At 45.7% G+C, this 27,455-nt stretch overlaps 1 protein-coding gene across 16 annotated transcripts in view; it reads right to left on the bottom strand.

Moving 5' to 3' along the window:
* STX8 (syntaxin 8) overlaps positions 1–27,455 on the bottom strand; it is a 210,774-nt gene that overhangs the window by 22,253 nt on the left and 161,066 nt on the right. For 2 of the 16 annotated variants that reach the window (XM_086358941.1, XM_086358940.1), the window contains exon 8: positions 3,803–3,881. The exons of 13 other annotated variants lie outside the window; for them this stretch is intronic. In XM_086358941.1, coding sequence (XP_086215067.1) covers positions 3,841–3,881 — 41 coding nt within the window. In that variant the 3' untranslated portion in view covers positions 3,803–3,840. Of the gene's footprint in view, positions 1–3,802; positions 3,882–8,333; positions 8,578–27,455 lie in introns of those variants that run through there. One more of the 16 variants, XM_086358933.1, reaches the window with a different exon arrangement.

Here is a 27,455-nt window from a genome sequence, read left to right as displayed (position 1 = left end):
TTTACCAGGCATGTTTCCTGGTGTTTCAATAGCCCCTTCCAGTGGGATCTGTTTAGACCAAGGCTCTGGTGGAGGGTGGCCCAAGGCAGTGGCCATTTATACCCCATGATGCTGCCCATCAAGCCATGGTGACAGGGGCACACAGAGAGGTCAGCCAGCCCACCTGGCCCATCTCAGCCCAGCACATGAGGCTGAGTTGCACAAACAGGTTCTTTGTTCTGGAGCTAAACCAGGGAATTGGGAGCAATGCAGGCTCCCCAGGTCTGCTGTGCTCCCCAGGTCCGCCGTATTCCCTAACAACAGTAACCAGGTCCTTAGGATAAACCCGCCTGAGCTTATTACTGTGATAATGTGAGTGATTCTAGTTTTGTTTCCAACCAAAGAAAGAAAGAAAGTGAAGTCGCTCTGTTGTAATCGACTCTCTGTGACCCCACAGACTGTCGTCTACCAGGATTCTCTGTCCATGGGATTTTCCAGGCAAGAGTACTGGAATGGGTTGCCGTTTCCTTCTCCAGGGCATCTTCCCGACCCAGGGATCGAAGCCAGGTCTCCGGTACTGCAGGCAGACGCTTTACCATCTGAGCCACCAGGGAAGCCCAAAAGATCTCCCAAAGAACAAAGGTTTAATTACCATGTGTCTCGTGCTACGGATATATGCACTTAAACGACAGAGTTGGATGGAAGGAATACATTTCTAGTTTCAACATTCTGAGTCATCAGCAAGATGGCGGGGAGGCTTTCTGTCACTTGCGGAATCAGACTTTTTAGGCCATCAGCGAGATAACTAAGACATGAACAAAACTGGTTTTTGTCAGTCACCTTTTAACATCCACCCCCTTTTCAAATCCAGATTCTCAGGGTTTGCAAGTATTATCAGGACCAGTGTCTTCATGACTGAAGGTGAATGAAGAGCAAACTCTTTTCCAGTTAATGTCCTTGTCACTCTGGAGAATGGCCCTAACCAACCACGTGTCTCCAATGAGAAATCATGGAGCTTTCTGGAGCACAGGGTGGAGCCAGGAGAGAAGGAAGGGCGGGAGATGAGAGCTGGGGAAGGTCACTGAGGGCAGGACGTACATGGGTCCGGATGGGGTCTAAGCTGGGCCGAGAGGAGAAGCCATGCATCCTCCATCCATCACTAACTGACTCTGTGCCGGGTATGACATCAGAGGCTGGGACTACAACAGTCAAGATGGACGTGACCCCTCGCCCCAAGGAACTTCCATGCCAATAAGAGAGAGATCCCAATTACCACACAATACGACAATCACAAATCACGGTTAAGTGCGAAGGAGCCAAACAAGGGGCTATGATCAGAGCTGCTTTGATGGAGCGCCTCCTCCTGGTGACCTAGAAGTTAGGATTTAGTCACGAGAGAAGCTGAGAGTGTACCATGTGCTGGGCACTCTGCTCACCGTCTTCTGTACATAACTCGAAGCCCCATAACAACCCTGCAAACCAACAGCATGATTGTGACAATGATGATGTCGGTGAGAGAACCCGAAGCTCAGAGACGTGAAGCAATTTACCTAAGGTTTCAAAGCTCTTTTGTGTTGGGCCTTGGATATGAACCTGGGTTTCACCAATTTCAACAGTCATGGTCAAAACTTTGCAGTAACATTAAGACTATACAGATGTATGGTTGGATGGCAACACCGACTCTATCAACAGGAGTTTGAGTAAGCTCCGGGAGTTGGTGATGGACAGGGAAGCCTGGCGTGCTGCAGTCCATGGGGTCGCAGAGTCGGACACGACTGAGCGACTGAACTGAAGACTGTACAGAGGTATAGGAAGTCCTATGAATACCGACAACACACCTTCCAAACCACCCTCTCTGCTTTCACTGCCAGTCACCTGGTTTCAGATGAACCTACTGTGGACAACCCTGCCTTCCTGCTCCAGGACCACCAGGCGTCAACAGTCGCCCTCTGCTGCTCAAGTCAACCCTCCTCTTAACTGTGAATTCAAAGCCTAACCACATCTAGTCCTTGGCTTCTCTTAGAGAACTAAAGGAGACAATTATTGCTTGCAGAAAATGAGAACATCTAAGTTGCAAATAACTGAACAGTCAACAGAAAACCTATATAAACTGAAGTAAAGAGGGTGGTTAATGGCACCCCACTCCAGTACTCTTGCCTGGAGAATCCCATGGACAGAGGAGCATGGTAGGCTGCAGTCCATGGGGTCGCGAAGAGTCGGACACGACTGAGCAACTTCACTTTCACTTTTCACTTTCACGCATTGGAGAAGGAAATGGCAACCCACTCCAGTGTTCTTGCCTGGAGAATCCGAGGGACGGCAGGGCCTGATGGGCTGCCGTCTATGGGGTCGCACAGAGTCGGACATGACTGAAGCAACTTAGCAGCAGCAAAGAGGGTGGTTAACAAACAGAATGCTACAAACCCTTTCTTAATGAACTGGTCACAAGCCATCAGAAAACACAATGAAAAAATCTGACTCATAACTAAGCTAATAAACAGAGAACAAAGAACTTAATAAAAATGGGCAGGATTGATAGTTTGAAAATGCCATAATACTGAAGGGACATTCAAGAATAAGTCTGAAGAAAAAGACAGCCAGACTCATATGCCTGGATGGGAAGATCCCACACTGGGCACAAGTCCCTTCTCTCCAAATCAGCAGAAACATTTAACTCAGCTACAATAAAAACAGCAACGGGGGTTCAGGAATCTGCTAAATTACTGTGAATCTGCCAGGGAGATCCCTATATTTTGCAGATAAGGAAACCAGGGCCTAGAGAGGTGAATACAACGAAAAACATCTAAGACAATCAGTGTGGAGACACAAACACTCACCACTGGACCTTTGCTGCCACAGAGCTGTGTGTGTGTGCATGTGTGTATGCATGCACACGCTTGTGTCCACATACCCATGCACATGTGTGCTTGTGTGTACATGTGTGTGCATGCATGTGTGCACATGTGTGTGCAGGGAATAAGGAGGAGAGCAGGTTACAGAGGGCCTTGAGTGTTGTCACCAAGCAGACCCTGTCTGACAGGTTTCTGCAGAGAGAAATGGTGGCAAAGAGGAAAATGGTTGCTAAAAGCAAATTCGCATTTTCCCAAAGCATGCCCTGGCTTCTGTGAGGAGGGTGGGTTGGAAGGGAGACAGGGAACAGGGTCAGGAGATGCCAGGAGGGACCCAGAAGATGGCAGGCATCTGGAGGAAACCTGTGAGGCTTTTCCAGAGCCACTCAGGAAGCAGGATCCACAGGGACTGGGCCAAGCGCAAGGGGAAAGCCAGAAATGACTCCTGAGGATTTGGCTGGAAAAACTGAGTGCTTGGTGGTCTTGCTCATCAAATCAGCAAATAGAGAAAGAAGAGCGGGGCTGGAGAAGATCACAAGCCTGACTATGGACATTTTGGGTTTTATTTCGAGCAAGTTTTGACAGCCTGGTATTTGCTTTTCTTCCACTGGGATTATATAAAACTTGTCTGTTGGGCTAGCCAGCCATTGAGGAAAATTTCCTATTTTGGTGGGGGGTTTGGAGGCAGCCAACAATCTACTTTAAGGATCCCAAGTGTGAAGCAGGCATGGCCTGTTGGAGCGGTTGTCAGAGTGGTAAGGGGCTCGGGTACTGGTCTAGCAGACGGCTGATAGAGACCCCGCCCTGCAAGGCCCTTGGGGTCTCCTGCCTGTGCTCCGTGCTCCTCTCAGAAGCTAAGCCCCACACCGCCTCCCCATTCTCTCCTCTCCTCTCTCCCAAGACTCCCAGATACTCACTTTACGTTCTTGTACATGTGATAATATTTTGGTTGGTCCCTGATGATATTTTCTTACCAGAATCCCTCCTCTTTGACATCCTAGGCTACGTGCATTCACTCCTTGTATTCCTCCAAACATGACGGTGTTTTACAGTCTGGTAAGAAAGTTTCAATGGAAAGGCACGTAATTGGAAGCCATCCTTTTTCATTAATGAAACAGTGTCTCCAGGTGTCTGTTTTCTTAACTTATAACGATCCCCCGTGTACCCTGATCCTTAGACTGAGCTGTTGATCCGAGAGTGGCGAAAGGTCAGCCAGAGGAAAGCTGGCTGTCTCCTCTATTCCACACGCCTCTGGTCAAACTCTCTGGGCAAAAGCAGAGTTGAGCTTCCCTGGCTCACCTGTGGCAGCCTACCCAGCTGAAAGAGGGATTCTAAGAGGAAACAGGCCTTTCTGAGAGCCAAGAGTTGAATCTGCAAATTCAAATGTGTGAAATGAGACAGTGGCTTTACGGGGATGAATCTGTCTTCCTTTAACCAAATGAAGAACCGTATGTACCTACTGGATGTCTAAGACACCCATCAACACAGGTGGAAGCAAGAGAGCTTAGATGTTTATTGTAGAACCTTGCTAGGGATGCTGGAGGATAAGGCAGTCCAGGCAATCAGACAGGTATAGGAAAAAGGGGGCTTCATGGTGACAGACCCCCTAAATGGAATGTGACTCCAGACTATCAGAATTTGAGAGAAAGTATTTTGTGGAGCCCTCAGGACTGCCTGTAGTAACTTCTGAACCCTCCACCATCAAATAATATGTTTTACTCTGACAAGAAGCTGTAGATAATTAGAAATGTCTTTCGTTAAATGAAGGAGGCTTTTTCCTTTTGATCAACAGTCAACGTTTTGTGTTTCAAACAGAATTCTCAGGGTTTTCATTTCATAGGGTCAGAGTACAAATTTGAGAAAAGTACTCGAATGTAGAGCTTTTCCAACAGATGGAAGATACCCTTTTTACTTCCTGAGCTTAAACTGTAAGCATCTTTTGAAATAAAAAACAATGTTCTTAAGCAACTAGATGTTTCCCACAACTTCTGTCTGTAGGGATTCCAGTTCATTTTCTGGAATTTATTAATCAAACACCAAAGTATTATCTATTCAGAAAAGCCTGATGGAAACTGTAACTTGAATAATATTCAAGGATTTTTTTTCTTTTGAAGCAGAAAGCCAGCAATTACTGCACTGGGGAAGTCTTTTTTTTTTTTTTTTACTATGGTGCATTTCCTCAGGAGAGGAAATGATTTTTGAGAATACTGAAGCCTTTTCTTATTCTAAAGCAGGCTAGCAACACCTGTACACAATCTTTCTAGACACAATGAGACTTTTCTGAGGTTTCATGTCATGACCATTTAATTTAATAGCTCTAAGAGCTTACCCAGGACACTAATACCTCAGTTAACTGGCACGATTGGTGAATTGGGGATTCCAGTTAACTTAATTTTTCCATCAACGAATAGTAACCCATTTATGCAATGAAATTTCCCCAGCAGGATATAGGGGATCTGGACATCTCTTTTTCAGGTATGTACAATTGTATGTTTTGTCTCTCAGTTTTACATTTAAAAAAAAAAGAAAAAGAAAAATCAGCATTTTCCCGCCCATAAATCTTCAAATTAATAAGCCAATAATCAACCACATGTCAGAGGCCTCACCAAAGAAACAGAGGTTAAGCTTAACTGTGATAGTATTAGTTAAAGAAAATCAACTTAGTGAGTAAAAGAAAATATATTTCTCTCCTCCATGGAGCAGTCATTTAACACACAAGGCATCAATCTGCACACAGGTGCCACAGAGACAAACAGTACACGGTTTTGGGATCTCAGAAGCTCATGGTTTACATATAGATGGAGTCGAAAACTTCAAATGATACAAGAAATGATGGGTGTTAAAATTTTTTTTCCTTCAAAAGCATAAAAACCAACACTTGCTTTTGATGAATCAAGGCAAATGAAATGTACTTTTGGAAATAATTAGTGAAAAGAAAATAAATTTAAAGTTGCCTTTAACTTTTTAATAAGAGTCTCTAACTTTTTAATTAGGGCTTCCCTGGTGGCTCACTCGGTAGGTAAAAAAATCCGCTTGCAATGCGGGAAACCCAGGTTTGATCCCTGGGTTGGGAAGATCCCCTAGAATAGGAAATGGCTGTCCACACCAGTATTTTTGCCTGGGAAATACCATGGAGTGAGGAGCCTGGCAGGCTACAATCCATGGGTCGCAAGTGTTGGACACGAATTAGTGACTAAACCACCAGCACTAATTTTTTAACCGGCAGAATAAGGACCGATTTTATATTCTGACTTCAACTTAGCAGAATTAGAAAGCTTCAAAAGTTGTTAGGAATGAAACAGGTAAAAGTAACTTCTGAGAAGTTCTGATGTGATTTGTCAGGGGCCCAAAGACCCTGGTTCCCTGGGTTATTCTCCGTCATTCACCTTTCTTTTTTTTTTTTTTTGCTGAGCTGTGTGGCTTGCAGAACCTTAGTTCCCCAATCAGGGATTGAACCTGGACCTTGACACTGCAAGTGTCAAGTCCTAACCACTGGACCTCCAGGGAATCCCCCGCACTGGTTTTATGTTTTTATTAATATATGCAAAGTCTTTCAAAGGCACGAATGGGGCTTGGTTTCTTCCCTCTGATGGTTTCCAGCAGGCAACCTTAGGATCTGAAGTTTTCTGGAATACTAGGTTCCACGCTCCTTGCTTCTCAGTCACCCTTCCCCTCCACCCCTGCAATCCTGATTCAGTGGTTCTGGGATGTGGCCCAAGAATCTGTATTTTTAATAATAGCATCATGTGATCCTTATCAACAAGAAAAACATATGGTCCTGGATAATATGATTTGCCTAAGCACGGGGTGGGGGGGGGGGGGCGGAAGGGGGCAAGGACTGGGGCCAGACCCGCGGGGAAGTCATTGGAGCTAGGAGGGAAAGGTTGATTTCCAGGCCTCAGGATCCGGAGAGCCAGCTTCAGTAAAGCCTGGGGCTGGACTCGGGAATCTGCATTGTAAAAAATAATTTTCTTTACCTTTTGGTTTTGGCTGTGCTAGGTCTTTTGTTGAAGCACAATCTTTCCCTAGTTGTCGCAAGCGGGGGCTACTCTTCGTTGTGGTGCACGGGCTTCTCACAGCCATGGCTTCTCTTGTTGCGGAGCATGGGCTCTAGGGCACGTGGGCTTCAGCAGTTGCAGCTCCCGGGCTCCACAGCTGTGACGCATGGGCTTAGTTGCCCCTAGGCATGTGGGATCTTCCTGGATCAGGGATTGAATGTGTGTCTCCTGCATTGGCAGGTAGATTCTTTACCATTCAGCCACCAGGGAAGCCCCTGGGGAATCTGCATTTTTAATGAGTGCCTCAGGTGACATCTGGGTTGTAAGAAACATCTCTTTGGTTGCTGATAAGCGGCCAAACTTGACTTAAAACAACAGAATCAGGAAAAACTGAAGTCATGATCCAGGGGACTTGCCTGGCAGTCCAGTGGTAAAGACTCTGAGCTTCCAATGCAGGGGGTGCCAGTTTGATCCCTGGTCAGGGAACTGAGATCCCACAGGCCATGTGGTATGGCCAAGAAAAAATAAAGTCATAATCCAAAGGGGGAAATCGGGGACACCTTGGTCTTCCCAGGCCCAACTGCTTCCTGGATCTACACTGGATGGGCTGTTTCTGAAAGGCCTGCCTCCAGGAGGCCAGGGCTCAGTCCAAAGCACTGTGGGCCATAGGGCCTGACCCTATATGGGGCAGATCTAGAACACCGATGGGTGGACGTCTGGTCCTCTGAAGCAAGAATCACCTTTGGGAAACACACGGAGCGGCAAACTGTCTCTGGGAAAGGCCACGGCCTGGTTATAGTATGCCTGCAAATCGCAAATGAGACACTTCGGTGTACCATCGCTGGGTCATAACCACACACCCTGTTTACTACAAATTCTGCTCAAATAAACCTGTCTTCACGTACAGTTGCTAAGGCACTTGTGCTTAGAAAAACAAACACTTTAAACACAAACAATACCTTCACATTTTCCCTTCAAAAGTGACTGATTTGCTCAGTGCTGAAAAAGCTGCAACACACTTCTGGAAGCCTCGCATCACTGCGCTTCACATTTGCCAATAACTATACGGACCTCTTGGAGAATGCCAAGGGAAATACCGGACTTGGGAAGGCTAGGAAGAAGGGAAAAAATAAAGCGAGATCATACAGAGGATGAAAAACGCCTCTTACATGCTTCCCCGTGAAGTCAGACTATGTTTCTTGCAAATGCTGAACTCCATAAGCACCTCACAGTTTAGCTGTCTTGATTTCAAACCCCTGCCCACATGGCTCACATTTGCAACTTAAATATTCGGTATGAAAACAATGTTATTTGACAGGATTCTTCTCTGGAGGGGAGAAGGAAAGGCACGTGTTTCAGCCCACACACATACGCTGATCTTTGACTCAAAGTATTGCTGTAAGACACGCAATTATTTTGGCTTCGGAAGACTATACTGTCTGCTGTGTTGGGGTGGGGTGGGCAGTTACCAAAAAAATCTTGTCTTGAGCAGCGCCAGAACCGAACATTTTTATGTGTGTGAGCTGGAGGGATTTTATTATGCATGTATAGTACAAATGGTTCTTTTTTCATTTTGGAAAGAAAAAAGGCACTTAAGGGGAAAAAAAGAAAAGGTTTGGTGGGGAGGCTTTGCAGTGGTATTTCACCTCAATACATCTTTCAAGTTTGATGGCTCGTAAGCTCACGGCTTGGTTCTTGTCTTCAACCTTGAGACAACGCTAAGCTGTCCGCAGCAGCTGCAGAGGCCAGGTCTTTAAATGAAATAGAGAAATAATTGCTTCAGGAAACAAAGGGAAGAAGGGGGAAAAACGGCCGGTGAGCTGAACGACACGGCCCCTTGGGACTGCCTGTGGCATGTGGTCCTGATGGATATAGTGCAGTGTGCTAAGAAGGGATCCTTGAGCAGCCCTGGAGAATCAGAAGTGTGATGTGGCTGGAAGAGTGTGAGTTTTAGAGACACACCTGGGCCCAAGCCTTGGCTCTGTGACTGATTAGCTAGTGACCCTGACAAAGGGCCTTGCCTCTGGGTGGGGGCGGGGGACTCCCGGTTCCTTATCTGCAGTAAGGGAGTACTTCTACCTACAGCAGGGACTGCAATGAAGACTGGAGGGTACAAGGTATGTGATGGGCTGGTTCCGTTAAACACGGCCAAACTCACAGTTACCTCTGCCCTGCCCAGGACTCCATCTCTAGGGGGAGAAATGGCATGAACCCGTGATCCAAAATAATAAGGGAGAAAATGACATCCAATCAGATGTATCAACACGGTGCTGGATGACGGAAAGCATACGGGCAAGTGATGAAGGACTGAGAGGAGATGCTGAAACAAACAAGTGAGTAGGGATGGGGCTGGGAAGAGGACGTTGGCTATGGGGCTGGATCCCTCTCAAGGCTAGGGATGGTAGTACCAGGTACTCCTGAAGACAGAGCCAAAAACAGCGGGGCTGGTCAAAGATTACGCGAGGACCCACTCTACCTCACATCCCTCCATCACCCTGCATAACCAACCTCTGCACTATCCTCTTGGGAAAGAGGGCCAGTGGAGGAATGGGACGAGAGGATGAGGATTCTGAGCATGAGGCGACAGGTGCAGGAGGAGGAAGGGAGGAGTTGAGAGGCTGAAAGCAGAAGATAAATACACATTTTCACATGGGAGGTAAGAGCATGCGGCCTCCCCAATATTAGGCTCCCCGGCATTAACAGCTAAGCCTCTATTCACCAGGCAGGAGACCACAGGGCCCCTTCTCAGCAGAAAGGGACTAACCAACGAGAAAAGACCTACAGACGCCAGCATGTAGGGACCCCGCTCCTTGTCTGATAATCTCTTGTGAGACCGACAACTCTACATGCCCCATCCACGCATATAAAACTTTCAGATGTCTCTTTAGTGCTTCATTCTTAAATATTAATGGGTAGACAAGAATCACTAGATACCTGACCAAAGAGAAAAATGAGACTCCAAACATACTCCTCCCAAAAAAAACCAGAAAAAAGAATTCAGTAAAAAGATACAATGCAAAGAACAGAAGAAAATAGCAAAGAAACAATCATTAATATGCTCAGAAGTATAAAATGCTTTGTATCTGTAACACTAGGACACAGTAGTAACATTTAAGAAATCGGAAAACTTGAGAGTTTAAAAAACAGCAGCAAAAAAGAAATTTCAGGAGAAAGTTTTGAAGAAACGTTCCCAAGATGAACAAAAAGCTAAGACAGGAAAAAGAGGAGAGAAAATACTGAGTTGGTGTAAAAATTCATTTGGGTTTTCATAGTTTATGAAAAATGCTAACAAACTTCTTGAAGGAAATGAGAAAGCCCATTTTCCATCTAATGAATGTACCAGAAGGAAAGAAAAAAAAAAAAAAACCAAGGGGGTAATTAGCAAGACTTTAATGTAATGAAAAATGCCCAGAAGTGAAGGCATGAATTCCAGACTGAAGGGTCGGCCGAGTACCCAACACAACAGTGCTGTACAGGGGAGACTGGACTGGAAGGCTTCCACTGAAATCTAGATGCCTCAGGCCAAAGGGAAGTTCTTGAGAGAAAACAGGGCACGTGACCAAGTGCAGTGGTCAACCTGGCTCAAGAATCAACAAGGAAAGATAGACAATGAAAAACGCCTACAACATTCCAGTCACAAACTGCCTGCAACCTAAAGTTCTGTAGATGTGGTCAATTGCTCAACTGCAAGGAGCAGCATAAAGATATTCTTCAGCTACAAAAGGGCTGAGCCCCAAGGAAAACATTAAAAAGACAGGTCATTTGATGTGCTTTTCACCATATCCATAGGGATTTCTCAGCGCTGAAGTAATTTAGGGCAAGCATTATGAACAGCAAAGGAGGAAAAAATAACAGTAAGTTTAGGAAGAATGAAACAGTGTGTAAGAAAGGAAATCTGATTATAGTAAGCTACATGGTTCAGCTAAAAACATTAATACATTCTGAGTTTGCTCCCTGGCATCACCACCAAAAAAATATTTAACACAGCTGAGATGAAAATGCTGAGTAGTGATTTAACTGACAACTGTGATTTAATGCTGTTGGTGGCACAGAGGGAAAGTGTAAGTGCAACGTCTTCCACAGCAGGAAGTTCACAGACAACACCCAGAACTGCAATCCAATCGAGTAGTATTAGTACAAGCACATTATTTAGAAACAAGGAGCAAAATAGAAGAAACAGCGGACAGAGGGGACTTCCCTTTGGAGTGGGAGGGCTAGCAGGGCAGGTAATGGCTGGCCTCCCTTTTCTGTTGGGAAAGGCACCCTGGACCACTGTCTTTGTAAACCATGCTTAGGTGTCATTCTGACTCATCACCAGACTGGGGTCCGGGTTAAATGCCTACCGCTATGGCTTGGCACAGGAAGCGAGGGCAGGTGTGGCCAGAACAGGGACCACATGGAACAAACACAGTATTGGGCTCCAGAGAAGAGAAGCACAGGCCCATGACAGCCTCCCCTGGGCTGCCCAGCGAGCCTAGGTGTGTCTGGGCACACAGATCCACACACCCGTGTAAAACTGCAATAACCTAACAACACACACATCCTAATACAGCTCTCCCAGGTGCAAACCAAACTGCATTCACCTCCTCCCCAAAGGCAGAGAAACCTCGCATCATGAGGAACGGTCATGGAAGCTCCGCTCCGTTAAGTCCTGGATTTCCGGTGGATGGCCATCTTCTCAATCCAGGCCACACATGGTTCTCTATATTACGATTCGTAATTAATCATCTCCCATATGCCCAACATATATACACTTGTAGATCAACACCTTGACCATGCCACCAAAAGCTCCCATTTGGGAAAGGAGAGGTGGGGAACAGTCCAGAAAACATACCCTTCTTGTCAGGCTGTGCTAAGCCTTCCTGGGAGGTGCAAGACTTGCAATGCAGAGGTCGTGGTTTGATCCCTGGTCTAAGGGGACTAAGATCCCACCTGCTGAGTCCTCCCACTCTGGAGCCTGTGAGCCACAGCTAGGGAGTCCCAGCACCGCAACCAAGATCCCACGTGCCACAACTAATCCCACTGACGCAGCCAAATAAATAAATAAGAAGGGGATGTTACACAGCATGGTGGGTGTGGAGACAAATTCCGGGAAGACAGGGATTTCGTCAGATCTAAATGGAGTATCAACCCAAACACATATTGCTATCAAACAAATAGAAGAGCTGTGAGCTCTATAAAATCACTGTTGAATTATATGCTCCAGTTACAGTGATAAATATTTGGTACCAGGAGCAAGATTGCCTTTCTTGGGAAAAAGTTTGTTTCTTTCCTATTAGATGGTGTCTTGTGTCACGTATCCTGTCTCCCTTGTTGTGTTATGTTTCCCTGGATTCTAGTCTTGGTGCTAAATTTAAGGCTCCAACGTGGGCTTCCCTGGTGGCTCAGCTGGCGAGGCTCTGCTTGCAATGCGGGAGACCTGAGTTCGATCCCTGGGTTGGGAAGATGGAGAAGGGAATGGCTACCCACTCCAGTATCCTGGCCTGGACAATTCCATGGACTGTGTAGAGTCCATGGGGTCACAAAGACTCAGACACGACAGAGCAACTTTCACTTTCAATGTGATCTCAGTTTATTGGTTTGATTAATTCTACGTACATTCTTGTAAATTCGATTTAAATTTCTTCCTTTAGCAGCTTTGAGACTTTACACAGATGCGCACCCTGTCTTATAGTAAGCTACTCCACATTTTCATGACACAGAGGTTACAAATTATAAATAAAATCTACCCTGGGACAGAAGCTGGGCTATCTTTAAGTTTGCCCTACAAGATCCTCGGATCCTGAGGTGGCTTTGGATGGTCCACAAGCCTTGCCAGCTGGTCTTCACTGCTCACTGTTTTGCTATTTTATCCCCAAGTCTTGGTCTGCAAGCCAATCTCTGTGAACTTATCCATCTAATTTAACCTGTTGTGTATATTCTGCTGCTATTTCCAAGCAGTAGTTCTCACTGCAATCCTCCAGCCTTGCCTTAGTTGAACTAAGGGGAAGCAGGGCTGTTCTCCTCACATGTCTGTGTGTTCCAGAGTGCAGGCAGGATGCAGCTAAGCGGACCAGAACTCGAATCTGGGAACGGGACTTAGAGCTGCGGGCAGAAGCAGTGTGAATCAGGAGGACCAGGCCAGAGGGGCATGGATGCTGCCCACCGTCCACTGAGCAACTCCTCTTCGTGGTCAAAGGAAAAACATGACAAGTAAGTGGACACTGAACCTGCCTCTTACGAGGGCAAGAGAAAGTCAGTGACACACACTCCCAACCTTGGTGCAGGGCGCCGGGACTTCCCTGTTCGTGGACTTTGAGACCCACCCCTGTGGCTTAGATGTGTCGCCACCGTGTGGCCGGAGAGAGACTAACAGGCGCGCAGGACCCAAAGGGCTCCTCCTGGTTCAGACTTGGAACGCCTGGCGGAGCAACGGCTCTGGACAAAAATAGAATCTGTTTATTCGACTTGTCTCTTTCATAACAAGACACAGATTTCAGAAAATAATCATATGGCAGACAAAATAAAGAGGAAAAAAAGCACTCAGAGGTTTCGCGAGCTACCTGCAAAAGACTGAGCTCCAGTGAGGCCTGTAGGATGAGGTTTCCTCCTTTCACTGCCCCCTGAAAGAGAACTCCCCCTTTTTCACTTGCGCACTGAGCCCCTTGGGAGCGCAGCTCTCACTGCTGGCTTCAGCTGACCAGGGCTTGTAACATCATCTCGCCTAACTTCCGCAGGCTGGTTTGAAAAGGGCAGACTTTGCTTCTGAGCTGGCCATCCTTGGGCTGTTTTTTCAGAATATGCTCCTCAGCTACTGTGCTAAGTCCTCAGACATCGCTAGGTATTCAAAGGTCATGGCCGCTGACCCTCTCCCTAAGCATGGGCCTTCTACCTGGCTGGCAAGTCTACTGCCTGGAGACTATTTTCAAGGCAGATGAAAATAATCCGACAGACAGTGGAACCAAACTTGACTCTCAAGAGTCCCTCAGACTGCAAGGAGATCAAACCAGTCAGTCTTAAAGGAAATCAACCCTGGATATTCATTGGAAGGACTCATGCTGAAGCTGAAGCTCCAGTACTTTGTCTACCTGATGTAAAAAGCCAACTCATTGGAAAAGACCCTGATGCTGGGAAAGACTGAAGGCAGGAGGAGAAGGGGACGACAGAGGATGAGATGGTTGGATGGCATCATCAACTCAATGGACTTGAGTTTGAGCAAACTCTGGGAGTTGGTGATGGACAGGAAAGCCTGGCGTGCTACAGTCCATGGGGTCGGACATGACTGAGTGACTGAACAACAACCAACCAACTGGAAGGTTAAGTGAGGTCATACATAGGTGGGGACCTAATCTGATAGGTCCTTAGACATAGGAAGGACAGGGAAGCCTGGTGTGCTGCAGTCCATAGGATTGCAAAGAGTTGGACACGACTGAGGGACTGAAGTGAACTGAACTGATGTCCTTAGAAGACGACTTCGCTCTCTCTCTCTGTGTACTCACAGAGGACAGGCCATGTGAGGTCACAGCAAAGAAGGCAGCCATATGCAACTCCAGGAGACAGGTCTCCCCAGAGGCCACCTCTGCTGGCACCGTGACCTTGGACCTCCTTTCTCCAGAACCATGAGACAATACATTCTTGTTGCCTAAAGCCAGTCGGTCTGCAGCCCTTTGTTACGGCGGCCCAAGCAGACCGACCATGGGAGCCTTGACCTTGCTACGCCCTGACCCTCTTATTTATCTTTCAACACTCCAAGTAACCTCTTCCGTGAGGTCATTCTCTTCTACCCTGGCCACTTCCTCCTTGACGCGCCCCTTCCATAAAGAGATTATATCTTAGAACCCTGTAACACATTATTGACTTAAAAAAAAAAAGTCTGTCTGCCCCTACTAGACTCTGAACCCCTTGAAAGAAGAGACATTTCTTAGATAATGAAGAAGTGACAAAATGAAGGATTAGCTGTGTAAGAGCTTGCAAATACAGGTACTTATGTGAACTATTTACCATGAAATGTGTGGCGTGGACTCTACAGTGACACGGAGGTGACGGCCGAACCCTCACATCAGGGTTAATACCAGTTAGGTGACCTTGGGGGGCCCACTACTTCACTTCTTGGGGCTGAAATGGCCTCATTTTCTTAAACGTAAATTTTGCTGAAGCATAACACACTTACAGAGGAGCACACAAGTGGTCAAGAACTCAATGAATTTCCTAATTGTTCCAGCTTGTAAGTGGGGATAATGATAGTGTCTGTCACACTGGGTGGGTGTGAGGATTTAATGACAAAACACTTCTGAAGGATGGATGTATCTCATTCCTGCCACCCTGCCCGCCACTTCAGTTTAATGGAGAGATTCTTCATCTACTTAAAATGCCAGACAAGCTTGTCGTTTTAAAGCAGGGCTGAAGGAGGCAATGAAATAGGCTTGGAAAAGCTTCCTTGGTACCTGAGAGAGGAAGAGGAAAAACCCTTCTGATTTCAGCATATGTGACTTCTTAGCCACATAAGAAGGGTAAGGGTAAGGGACAGGTTGGTCCCTGGTCAGGGAACTAAGATCCTGCATGCCGCGGGGCAATTAAGTCTCAGCCCCGCGACAGAGATCCCGTGAGCCACAACTAAGGCCCGATGCTGCCAAACAAATAAATGCTGGAAAACAAACAAACAAACCGAAAAGCCCCCCAAAACTGAGGGGCATCCACCCCTGCAAATGTCCTTCTGCCTCTCCTCTGAAGACCTAGGTCCTTCTCAGGAGCCACAGCAGATGTGGCTTAAAAGAAAGATGCTCGCGGAGGGTGCAGCGGGGGGTGGGGGGTGGATTTACAGCCTGTGACCAATTAGCCAGATGGGCTCACCTCCCCACCTGGTTTTTCTCTGGTCGGTGTTTCGCGGGCTCTCTCTCACTTTCATTCCCTCCCCGTTAGCTGAAGAAGGTCACTTCCCTTTGGCCTGGGGGTTGGCCGTCTGAGGCCAGATTGGGTTCACATCTGCTCTGGGGCTTCAGGTGCCCTGGTGGCCGGGATGAGCTTTCTCCGACGTGGGTTTTAGCACGGGCCCCATGACCTCTCCTCCTGAATTCAGATCTCACCAGGGTTGTCCACGTTTTCCTGAACTCCAGCTTCAGCTAGGGCAAATGTGGTTTGATTAATTCCAAACATATGTTCCTTAGAAATGCACAATCTTACCATATCTGCCCTTCCTGTACAAAGCCAACTGGGGGACTGAGTTTGAGCTGCGAAACCCCCAGGATTTGGAGGGAGGAGGGGACTAGCCCGTTTCCGCATTCATTCTTAACGCTATTGAACGCTGATTACACTACTTGGGCCTCCAGTCAGTGGAGCATGGTGACTTCTTTCTAGAAGCCCTCCTTTCAAGTTCTCTGTTTCTCTGAATGTAACGTAAACTCCTTTACTTTTAAGCTCAGGTTTGTCTCCATCAATTAACGTTGCCAGCACCTGGAGATGAAGAGACCCCGAAGCGGTTATCTCGTTAAGAACTTTGAACTTGGGTATGGTATGAACATACATCACAGAAGACAAACATTTATCCTGCCTACTTTTTTTTAAACAAATTTCCAGAGTTGAAAAAGCCTCCAATTGCTTCAAAAGCCAAAGAAATGAGACCTGACATGTATTTACAAAGGCATTTTCATGCATTACACATCCGCTTTCTTTTTCAATCATGGGTTTACTTTCCCAAGAAGAGGACCATTTGTAAACGCAAAACAGAATCACAAATGTCAGTTTTTCTGACCGGCATTTATTTCCCAGGCAAACATTCTTTGAACTGATGTTTCCTTTCCCCTCCTTTGTCCCTCCTTTGGCTAGGGCAGTCAATGCATGCTTTCCTGCTCAAGTCAGCTCCGGCATTTTGGAAAATTCTGCACAACTGCAATTTTCTTACTGCTATTCCACAAATATCCTTATGTTTAAAATGCATGTTATCCACCATCCCCCTCAACAGTGTGCAGGAGCTAAAGCTCTTCACCAACCAAAGAAGCTTTTTTTTAATGAAATATTTTTATTTTTATTTATTTAGCTGCAGCAGGTCTTAGGTGTGGCACTCGATCTTCAGTTGAGGCATGCAGGATCTACTTCCCTGACCAGGGATCCAGCCCAGGCTCTCTGCATTGGGAGCGTGGAATCTTAGCCACTGGACCACCAGGGGAGTCCCCGCCAAGATTTTTTGTGTCTGTGTAATTGCAGCTCGGATCTTTTGCATTTCTTTCTGCTCTTTTCATTTTGGCAAACGTATTCCCTGAATCATATGTAGGAAAGACAAACTTAAAATGTCTGTTACCCATCTTTGGCTGGAAAAGACTAATGTAGAAGGAGTGATGGATGGGAAGGGAGTCTGCTTCTGCATCTAATGTAACTCTACAGCATCTTGTGCACAGCGGATACACAGAATAATTTGAGTGATGTAAGAATATCAGATATTAGATCTCTGGATACCTAATTCAGAGTTCCTTGGGTTATATAAAAATTGTTCAGGGAGGAAAGCTTAAAAAATTTGGTGTCAACACTGGATCATATTTTAAGCCCAGGATAGATGATAAAATAATACTGATGAAAATAGTACAAATTAAGCTGATTCCTTTTCACTGGGCAAAAATTTTCCTAGCTATTCTCACCACGTATGTCTGTTTTTCCAGATGAACTTTAAAATCATGATGTCAAGTAACCCCCCCCAAAACTCCCTTTGGAATTCTGAATCAGATTATGTGAAATTTATATATCAACTTGGGGAAAAAGTTACATCTCTGCAATTTAACTGAAGCCAGCCAATCTGGGACTATAGCATATTCCTACACTTAATCAAATCTTCCTTGTCTGTAGCTATAATTTTTCCTGCCTAGCAATTGTCACCCCAACCAACCTCCACACTCTTCAGAGGAAACAGCCAGCCTGTGCCCTGGACCACAGGCTAAGTTGAACATAATAACCCATGTTTCGGGATAGATACAAGATTCCAGCCAGGTCAGAAAGAAGACCTCCCTACGACTTTCCTCACTGTTCTCAAGAAGCAACCCTTCCACAGAGCAAGGGGGACTTGAATGTGAGGCTGCCAGTGGTCATGTTCTCCACCAGGGAGACAAAGCCAGTCTGAGGCAGGAAAGATGAAGCCGAAGCAGAGATGAAGGAGTGGAGGATGTAACCCCACCACTAACCCGAACAGTGACTTTGTGTGTGCTAGAAACAAGTGCTCCTTCCTATGACAACATGCCATAAATCTGACGACCCCAATACATCTATGATGACTGCCTATGAACGGCAAGCCTTGGGGTTTAGACTTGTTTAGTGCACGCTCTGAACAACTGAACCCTGCAGTCCAAAGGGAAAGAGTCCTAGGAGCTTTGAGAATCATATGTTACTGATCGAAACACGTTGCAGCTTCACTTGGTTCAACCTAATGCAATGAATTTTCCCCCCAATCCATCAGATTGGCAAAATTCCAAAAGCTGAGCAACACACTTTCAGCAAGGCTGTGGAGAAATTTTCATAAAATACCAATGGAAGGACTGAACCCTACAGAGGGCAATCTGGCAAAATTGATCAAAACTGGCGCATGTGGGAGTCTGTCCTACAGCTGTATCACACACCCTTTGACACCTACAATAACGTATGTGCTCGGTGCAGGAGACAGTGTGGGGGGTAGGGATATGACACACACACACACACACATATGCATATTTGCTTGAATCTGCAAAAAAGACACACTAGGAGAAAACATGAGAAGCTTGGTAAAAGTGGTTACTATGTGGGGAAGGAGGAAGTGAAGCAGACAGGAGAGGAGTGAAATTTCCAGAGTACATCTTGTTCATTAAAATATATATTCAAAAGAAAAAGCAAGTTGAAAAGTTAAAAAGTAAAGTTACAGGTAGGTATTTGGAAAAGCTGGCCTTTTAAAAACAACTCATTGGCCAGTCTTAAATAATCACTACAGTATATAATCACATACTTGCTGTTGCTTAGTTGCTCAGTCGTGTGTATCCGACTCTTTGCAACCCCATGGACTGTATGTAGTCCATCAGGCTCCTCTGTCCATGGGATTTCCCAGGCAAGAACACTGGAGTAGGTTGCCATTTCCTCCTCTGGGGGATCTTCCTGACCCAGGGATCGAATCCACATCTCCTGTAGTGGCCGGTGGATTCTTTACCACTGAGCCACCAGGGAAGCCTCAATTATGTACTTACAAAGATCCTTACCATTATCAACAAAATGAACAAAAAAAACCTGAGTCTCAATTCTCTTTTGGGCTGGTTATTTTCCATTTGCCTCTCTCGATCTTTCTTCCCCTCTTCTCTGCACTCTGGATTGGGGATACAGGTGGCTGATCTCCACACACTAAATCCCCTGGGCTCTCCTGCTTTCTAGCTTCCTGTTGGGTTGGCCGATGGAGGCACTGGCTGGATCCCAGGTCAGGAGAGGGAAAGGCTGGTTTATTTGTTCTCGTGTCAGCACTGCAGTTCTGTACCCCCTTATATCCACACGTCCTGTCTGCTGCCCTCTTCTCTGGTTCTAGCTCTAAGTCAGCTTCAGAAACACTGTGTTTTTCCCCTTGTGCTCCTTTGGGATGGGAGTTGACAGGAGTGAGTAATAGCTTCCCACTGCGGCTGATCCCTGGTGCCCCAGCATCTCTTAGCTGGTCCCACATCCCCACCCACACTCCCTGGAAATCACCTGGATGAACATGCCATCTATTTTACGCTGGAAACCTGGCTGATCTATTCAGTCATCTGCTTCTTAGACCACTCACATTTGTTCTTTTCTCCTTTGTATATCCCAAGGCCAGTTTATTCAGGGAATGTCACATACACATTCTTTTTTCGCTCCCAAGTACCCTTCTGCTTTTGAGGTTTGTGACTCTTTTCTTCCTTTCTCTCTTCCTCTTAACAAGTCTTAAATTCTTCCCTCACGGTCATCAGTTAACCTGTGAACTCACCTTAAAGGTGTTCACTGAAGTATCTCTAACGACTGTGCTCTCATTCATCCAGCCATTCATGCAGGAAATATTTTTTGAGAATTTAGATACTGAGCGTAAAATGGTATGTGAAAGACAGACAGGATCCTTATGTACATATAGGAGGTACAACTTTGAGGAGAAAAAGACCATACAAAAAAAACCCCTGCAATTACAACAATGAATGGACTTCCCCAGTGGCTCGATGGTAAAGAATGCACCTGCCAATGTAGGGTTTCATCCCCGGGTCGGGAAGATCCCCGGAGGAGGAAATGGCAACCGACTCCAGTATTCTCGCCTGGAAAATCCCACGGGCAGAGAGGCCTGGAAGGCTACAGTCCACGGGGCTGCAAAGAGTCAGACACAACTTAGTGACTAAATAACAACTGTGAAAATGGTATAAAAGAAAGACGGACACGAGACTCCCCAGCCTGGGGATTAGGGGACATGAGACTCCCCAGCCTGGCGATTAGGAAGGGCTTCCTAGAGGAAGGATGAGTGAGCTGGAGATCTGAAGGATGGGAGGGTGCTGACCAAGCAGGGCAGGAGTTTCTGGTTCTTCCCTCTTCCAGGGCCTCTCTTCAGTCGACAAGGGCATGCAGCCCCCTCTGCCTTCAGAGGATACCCAGCAGAATCTCCCCTGGCCCCCTCCTCTCAAAGCAAACTGTATTCTAACTTTTTTCCTGCATAGAAAATCCATTTTGTCCTTGCTGGATGGTGTGTGACTGTACTCACAATGTCAAGGATACATGTGAAATATACCTAAAAAAGTACAACCAGAAAGTATTAGGAAGTGTATTTTTTTTTTTCAAGTGATTTTTCTTGCAATGAACAAGGTTATTCTTCAATTTCTGACTTGACTGAAAAAAGAAGAGAAGGTGGGGGTAAATTAGCATGATCCACTGGAGAAACAAAAACAAAAACCTCCCAGCCCCTCCAGGGAGCCCACATCCAGAGCTATTTGCAAAACTGCTAGTCCTATCTTTGGAAGGACATTTTTCTCACCCATTTATGCTGCAAGGGAAAAACATCTTCCACGAAGCAAACATTTTTTAAGATTGCAGCCTTTCAAATTCGTGGTACTTGTGATAAAGGGTGTTTTCAAGCCCTCTTCTTCACTTAACCTGCCAACTAACATGGGAAACCATTAGCTCAGGCTGCTACAATTAACTCAGGGCTGCTTGTTGAAAGGCTCGCACAATTCCCAGCTACTTATCATGCAAACAACCTGGGAGACTCATTTTCCTTGCAAGGCAGTAGGAGGGGTAAATTACTGAGATAAGTAGATTATTGGGGAAAAAGTCACACTCAGAGGCCTTATGAAATGATTAAACCCTGGGAAATTCATCCCCCAAAATCCCTGGCCCCTGACAGTACACATTCATTACTGGATCCTGGATGATCTACAATGAAGAACCTTCTCGGGAAGCAATAAATACTAGGACTCTGATGAATTTTCATTTAACTTTCCAAACAGTTCTTTAGTTCTGATGGGTGAGGTTCACCCTGTAGGGAGCAAATGAAAGGAAAGGGGGAGGGGGACAGGTTATCAGACTTTAAGATTTAAAAAATGTTCTCAAATAGTAGAGGTACAGACACTGATGCCAATAAAATGATTACTCTAGGAAAACATGGGGCTTCCCTAACCTCCTTGCATTAACTCCATAAACTCTGTATGTGCTGTGTGTGTTCAGTCATATCTGACTCTCTGCGACCCCATGGACTGCAGCCCACCAGCCTCCTCTGTTCATGGAATTTTCCAGGTGAGAATATTGGAGCGGGTTGCCATTTCCTACTCCAGGGGATCTTCCCTACCCAAGGACTGAACCCACATCTCTGTGTCCCCTGCATTTGGCAGGCTGATTCTTTACCACTGTGCCATCTGGGAAGCCCATAAACTCCATGCAGATAGAAGTTATGTGATTAATAGCCACCAATAGCCGTGTTCAAGCCTATTGCAACAAAATACATCTTCCCTGTTGGAAGTATTCCTTGTAGCACACACTAGTCAATAATCAAGTTGACTATTATTAGTCAAATTGACGAAAAGCCTGAAATGATGTTTCAGAGAGAGAGAGAAAAAAAAAAAAAGTCCAGGAAAGGAATGGAAATAAATGCAAGTGATCTGGAGGCAGAAAACAAACCCTTGTTTCTCTGGCAGGAGGGAGAAACCAACCCAATGACAAGCCTACCGGGAGCTCTGATAACCGAAATCTAAATAAGAGAACTTGGCGGTGGAGGCTGTTAGTATCAGTGCTGACTTTCTGCTTCCAGTAACTGAACTGTGAACAGCCGGCATAAACAGGCATGACATTTCCCTTTGAGGAGCGCAGCGGCGACCGGAGGCATTCCAAACCAGAGCGGAGCGCTCGCTCATCTTCACTCTTGGAAACAAGTCAGGGAACCATGAACTCTCTAAGTCAAGCTTTGCATGGAATAATTGAACAGGGTGAAATACTGCTGCTGCTTCTCTTTTAAATGAATACTCTTTGACTCCCAGGAATTTAGGCTTCCCGACACCTGTCTGAGAGGGCAGAGGACCTGCAGAGATTCTGCCTGGGCCAGGATGGGCCAGGAGGCTGACCACGAAGCCCGAGGGTGCTTCTGGGGAAACAGTAGCGGATGACAAAGCAGCGCTTTTTAAAAAAAAATTTAATTTAGAGGGAAGATCTGCTTTGTACAAATTACATTGTAACCTGTCTCAGTGTGAAACCTTCTATAAATTCTTTATTAAAATTTTTGGAGCTGTTATGGGCGTGGTGATGGGTGATGTGCTTGTTTGGGGAGGAAAGGGTAGTGTAGTGTGCTGGGATTAAGTCTGGATGGGGGAGGTGGGGCGGGAGAGGGTAGTATGCCCTGGCGATCTGTTCACATGCAATTTACAACAGGGCTACCCTCACTTTTATAGACGGAATCCCTGGAGCTTAGAGAGATTGTCTCCTGTCCCAGGTCTTAATGCTTGAGCTGGCGTTCAAGTCTCCATGGTCTGAGTTTTGAAGCCAAAAAATGATCCTACTGCACTAGACTTATCTTGGAAGACAGTAGAGGAAGGAAGTACTAATTGACATCCTTTCCTAGTTGGCAGACTTTCTTTAGAAGAGAATGCACTACTGGGGGGTAACAGGATTGCTACTGAAAGAAGAGGACTCAGGAGGTAGCATGGGACATCCATTACCCTAGCTATGCAACAGCTGCCCCAAAGTTTTATCTGTGATAGTATGACACCAGATTTTACAACAGAATTGAGATTTGAAATGCACAGTGAGGAAATAACATGGGAGATTAAAAAGATGTTTTTTCATAAAAAAAAAAAAAGAAGGCTGGCAGATACATTAATGGGATGTAGCTTTTAGAAACCACAAGTTGTGGTATTAGCATTGAGATACTCATCACATTTTATGGTTACAAAGAAAAAATGTTCTTAATATCCACATAAAGATGCACAGGTATCTTGGCATCCTTTAAAACAGACTAAGGGAATGCAGGTAGGGTATGGTTTGAATCCCAGCTCAGCCACTGACTAGCTGTGTGGCCTTGGGCAAATCATTCAACCTTTCTGTGCTTCAGTTTCTTCATCTGTACAACGTGGACATTAAATGTTCCCATCTCCTTGGACTACTAATCAAGTGCTTGGAACAGCACCAGGAACATAGTACAAACTTTCTAAGCATTAACTCATATGATATCCTTAGTAATAAGTATGTGATGGGAGCCTATACCAGCCTGGAACATTTTCAAGGTTATCGTAAGAGACAACAAATGCACTGCTGCTGCTGCTGCTAAGTCACTTCAGTCGTGTCCGACTCTGTGCGACCCCATAGACAGCAGCCCACCAGGCTCCCCGTCCCTGGGATTCTCCAAGCAAGAACACTGGAGTGCGTTGCCATTTCCTTCTCCAATGCATGAAAGTGAAAAGTGAAAGTGAAGTTGCTCAGTCATGTCCAACCCTCGGAGACCCCATGGACTGCAGCCCTCCAGGCTCCTCCATCCATGGGATTTTCCAGGCAGGAGTACTAGAATGGGGTGCCATTGACTTCTCCGCAACAAATGGACAGGTAGGTCCAAAGGGTGGGACACTTGAGTGCTGGCAGGAGTGTGGCTGAGATGAATACTCGTTCGGTCGGGGCTTCCAGGGAAAGGAAGCTTCACTGACATGTCAGAGGAGAGGGATGGTGAGGCTGAAGGGCGCTCTGAGTGGAGTGGGGAAGAGGGATGAGAGGAGGCAGAGAAACTTTTACAGGTGATTCCACTCCGGATATACAGACACCAGGCTGTAGCCATGGAGACGGAGAAAGGCTGAAGCTAGAACGGTGGATGGGTCATCCCACTGCAGGATGGCAGGAAGCAGAGTAAGAGAGAACTGGGGATTGAGCACCCAAATCCTCAAGGAGCAATGGTGGGTGGCTGGAAGGTCAAGACAGATCATATCAATGGGGTTTTAGTTGCTGATGACAACACTCTAGCTAGGTTGGGCAAAGGGGGCTTAAAAAAAAAAAAGGAGCACCAGATCTTCAGCACAAGCCGAAAACCAGATCTGGAGGATACATAACTGGGACCAAGAGGGCCGAACACACGAGGTGACAGGTGGGCACCACCGCTGCAGCAGCCAGTCATGTGACACACAGGACAAGAACTGGCCCTCCGATCTCAGCTGGGCTCCTCGTCAACAGCCGAACGTTCCCAAGCCCATGCCCACCAGAAGACCCGGTCTCTTAGGGTTTCGCTGACACCTCACGGTGGTCACTGCTATTTTCACATCTTTAAGGTGGAAGCCAGGAAAGATGTGGAATCTCAGTGGCAAGGAGTCTGAGAAATGTACCTCGTAACTTTCCAACCTCTGTAATTCAGGGAGGAGAGTTAGGAGGGGGCTAAAGTGGGTGGTGAGGGAGTCGATCAAAACTCTTTGCCTGGGATTTCCCTGGTGGTATCACGGTGAAGACTTTGTCTTTCAATGCAGGGGGCACAAGTTCGATCCCTGGTCGGGGAGCTTGGATCCCACAAGCCAAAAAAAAAAAAAAAAAACCCAAGCCATAAAACAGAGAAGCAATATTGTAACAAATTCAATAAAGACTTAAAAATGGACCACACTGAAAAAATCTTAAAAAAGAAAACCAGAAACTATCTGCCAGAGGAGGCTGGAAAGGAGAAGCTGACTTCATGTGGCATGGGCTTCCCTGGGTGGAATAACAGGAGGGCAGGAATGGAGGAGCTATATTTTTGTGGTTCTGAGATATAAAAATTGGTGGAAGAATAAAGACCCTCGACTGAGCAACGAGTGGTCAGAGAAAACCTATTCAATTATGAAGCAACGTTCTAAGGCAGGAGTATCACTTCATGATGACACACAATGAGCATCTTGGAAATTCTGGCTCCAGTCGAGACAAATTTCTCCTTGTACCCTGGACTCATCTGAGTAATGCCCTCTCCTCCCCTTCATCTAGGTTGTCTAAGTCTGCTGTCTTTCAACGAGTCTGTTTTAATTTCCTTTATTCCACGTGCACGCTTGCATGAAGTCACCTCTTCACTCTTTAAATTCCTGTAACATTTTACCTGTATTCCTCTTATACCTTTTATCTCATTTTGCCTTTTATTGAAGAGATACTTAGATACGTGTCTTATCTCCTTCATGTCCTACTTCCCCTTGAGGCAGGGTATGCATCTGATGAACTTCTAGTACAGTTCCTTACAATCCTAAAATCTATGAAGAATGAATGAGCTGTCACGTGGCTTCTCACTGTATCAATTCCTGGAGAAGTATTGCCAGGTTTGTTCCTGGCAAGCCTTTGAGGTTCCTTCCAACCAAAACACAAAACGTCTAAAAATGCCCATAATTCTGGGCCTGGCTCTACCTAAGCTATGGGCCTCCCACTAGATTGAGAGATTGGGAATGTATCATTTACATCTTTATGCATCCCATAATCCCTACTATAGTATACACTCAAAGAATACTTGCTGGCCTAAATCCCAGGCGTGGACAGGCCCTGAACTTTAGCTTACTAAGGACATCTCCCTACTAAGATCTCTGTGTGAGTATTTGGGCAGATGAATAGCAGTAACAGACACAAGATCAGATTTGCTCTGAAAGAAACTGTTCAAGAGGAGAAAAAACAGAGAGGCATAGAAGAGGAGGCACAGCTCCACCACAATGAACAGAACTGGGGAGGAAGCACTGGTGAAAGAGAGCTTTCCCCAGATTTCTAGAGGACAGAAGACAAATGTGGAAGGGCTGACTATGCAAAGTGAGGAGGAAGCAGTGGCTGAGAAACCACTGAAGAGAGTGCCAACTTGCTAACAGTAACAAGCACGGTTCCTGGGAGGCTCCAGACTGAGAGATACCAAGCAAGAGAATGAGAGAAATGGAACTGAACACAGGACTCACTGAAGATCTTTATATGAACCTTCCCACCTACTAAGTAGCAAAACCAAGTGTTGACACCTATGTAAAAACGAGGAGTGCTTTCCCTAAGGAAATTGTGCAAAAGCTCCCTGGGGCACCAGAGCTACCAGTGTGGGTGCTGCTGTCCTACAGCTGAGTCCTCCGCCTGTGGCATATTGTGAGGGGTGGGAAGGGGGTCCTCCGCAACCTGGCAATGAGGCCTATTAGTCAACCGGATCCATCTGTATACACAGAGCTCCCACAGCCTTTCTACTTCCAGGTTCGTGTGTACAAACTCATCCTGAGGATTCATCAAAGCAGTTAAGCAAAGTCCATATCATGACTAAGAAAGCATCAGTAAACAAATAGAAAAACTGACCATAGAGGATACAGAGATAATTCTGATAGAAGAAGAGAACTGAAAAATAAAACACAACATGATAAAAGACTCTAGTATTCTTGAAGAGACTTGGGGAAAATATTGCATCTATAAAAACAAGAACAGAATCCAACAAATAAAGAACAATCAAGAATAAGAGCTTCTACAAATGAAAAGACCCACAACCAGATGCATTGTTCTGTTGTTCTGACAGCAACACTAAAAGATTCTAAAAGCTTCCCGAATAATAAACAAACAGTATGTCAATGATAAATAAAAACAGGTCACAAACAAAAGAACAAGAATCAGTCTGGGTGGACTTGTCATCAGCATACTAGATATTAAAGCAAAACCTGAAGTAATTTATAATTCACAACTCCATACTCAGACCAGCCACCAACGGAGCATGAAGATGGAATAAAGCGTTTTTACGTGTGGGAATTCATAAGGCATACCATTCTTGCCCCTTTTCTTAGAAAGGGTGTGGTTCAGCAAAATAAGGACTAAAACTTTAGAGAAAGAGAGATCAGAGAAATAGTATAAGCACGTAGAACAACAACAAATAGAAATACCACGGCGACGAACAGTCCAAAAACCCGAGGTGGGGGGTGGGGACCCAAAATAACCTCGCTTAAAGAAGAAGAGGCATTTAGAACGAAAACTACTAGGAAAACCAATAAACGAAAAGCAAACAACAAACAAACCAAAAGATAAATAAAAACACTGAGATTATCTGATGAACTTTCCCACAGAGAAATTAGCATTGTGAGGCATTTTAAAGACATGTTGATATATTGGAAAGAATTATCCACAAGAGCATGGAAAAGTGAACAGAAGAAAAAAGGGAATAACCAGTTATCTGGGGGGGGGGTGGGGTGGGGAAGTGATAGAAAATAGAGCAGTGGCATATCACTTGATTTGGCAAATAAATACTGTT

This window comes from Bos grunniens, chromosome 19 (assembly GCF_055505025.1).
Source record: "Bos grunniens cultivar Pamir isolate PY7600 chromosome 19, Bosgru_T2T1.0, whole genome shotgun sequence".
NCBI lineage: Eukaryota > Metazoa > Chordata > Mammalia > Artiodactyla > Bovidae > Bos > Bos grunniens.
The sequence above is the reverse complement of the archived record's forward strand: the minus strand, read 5'-3'. Positions and strand labels throughout refer to the sequence as shown.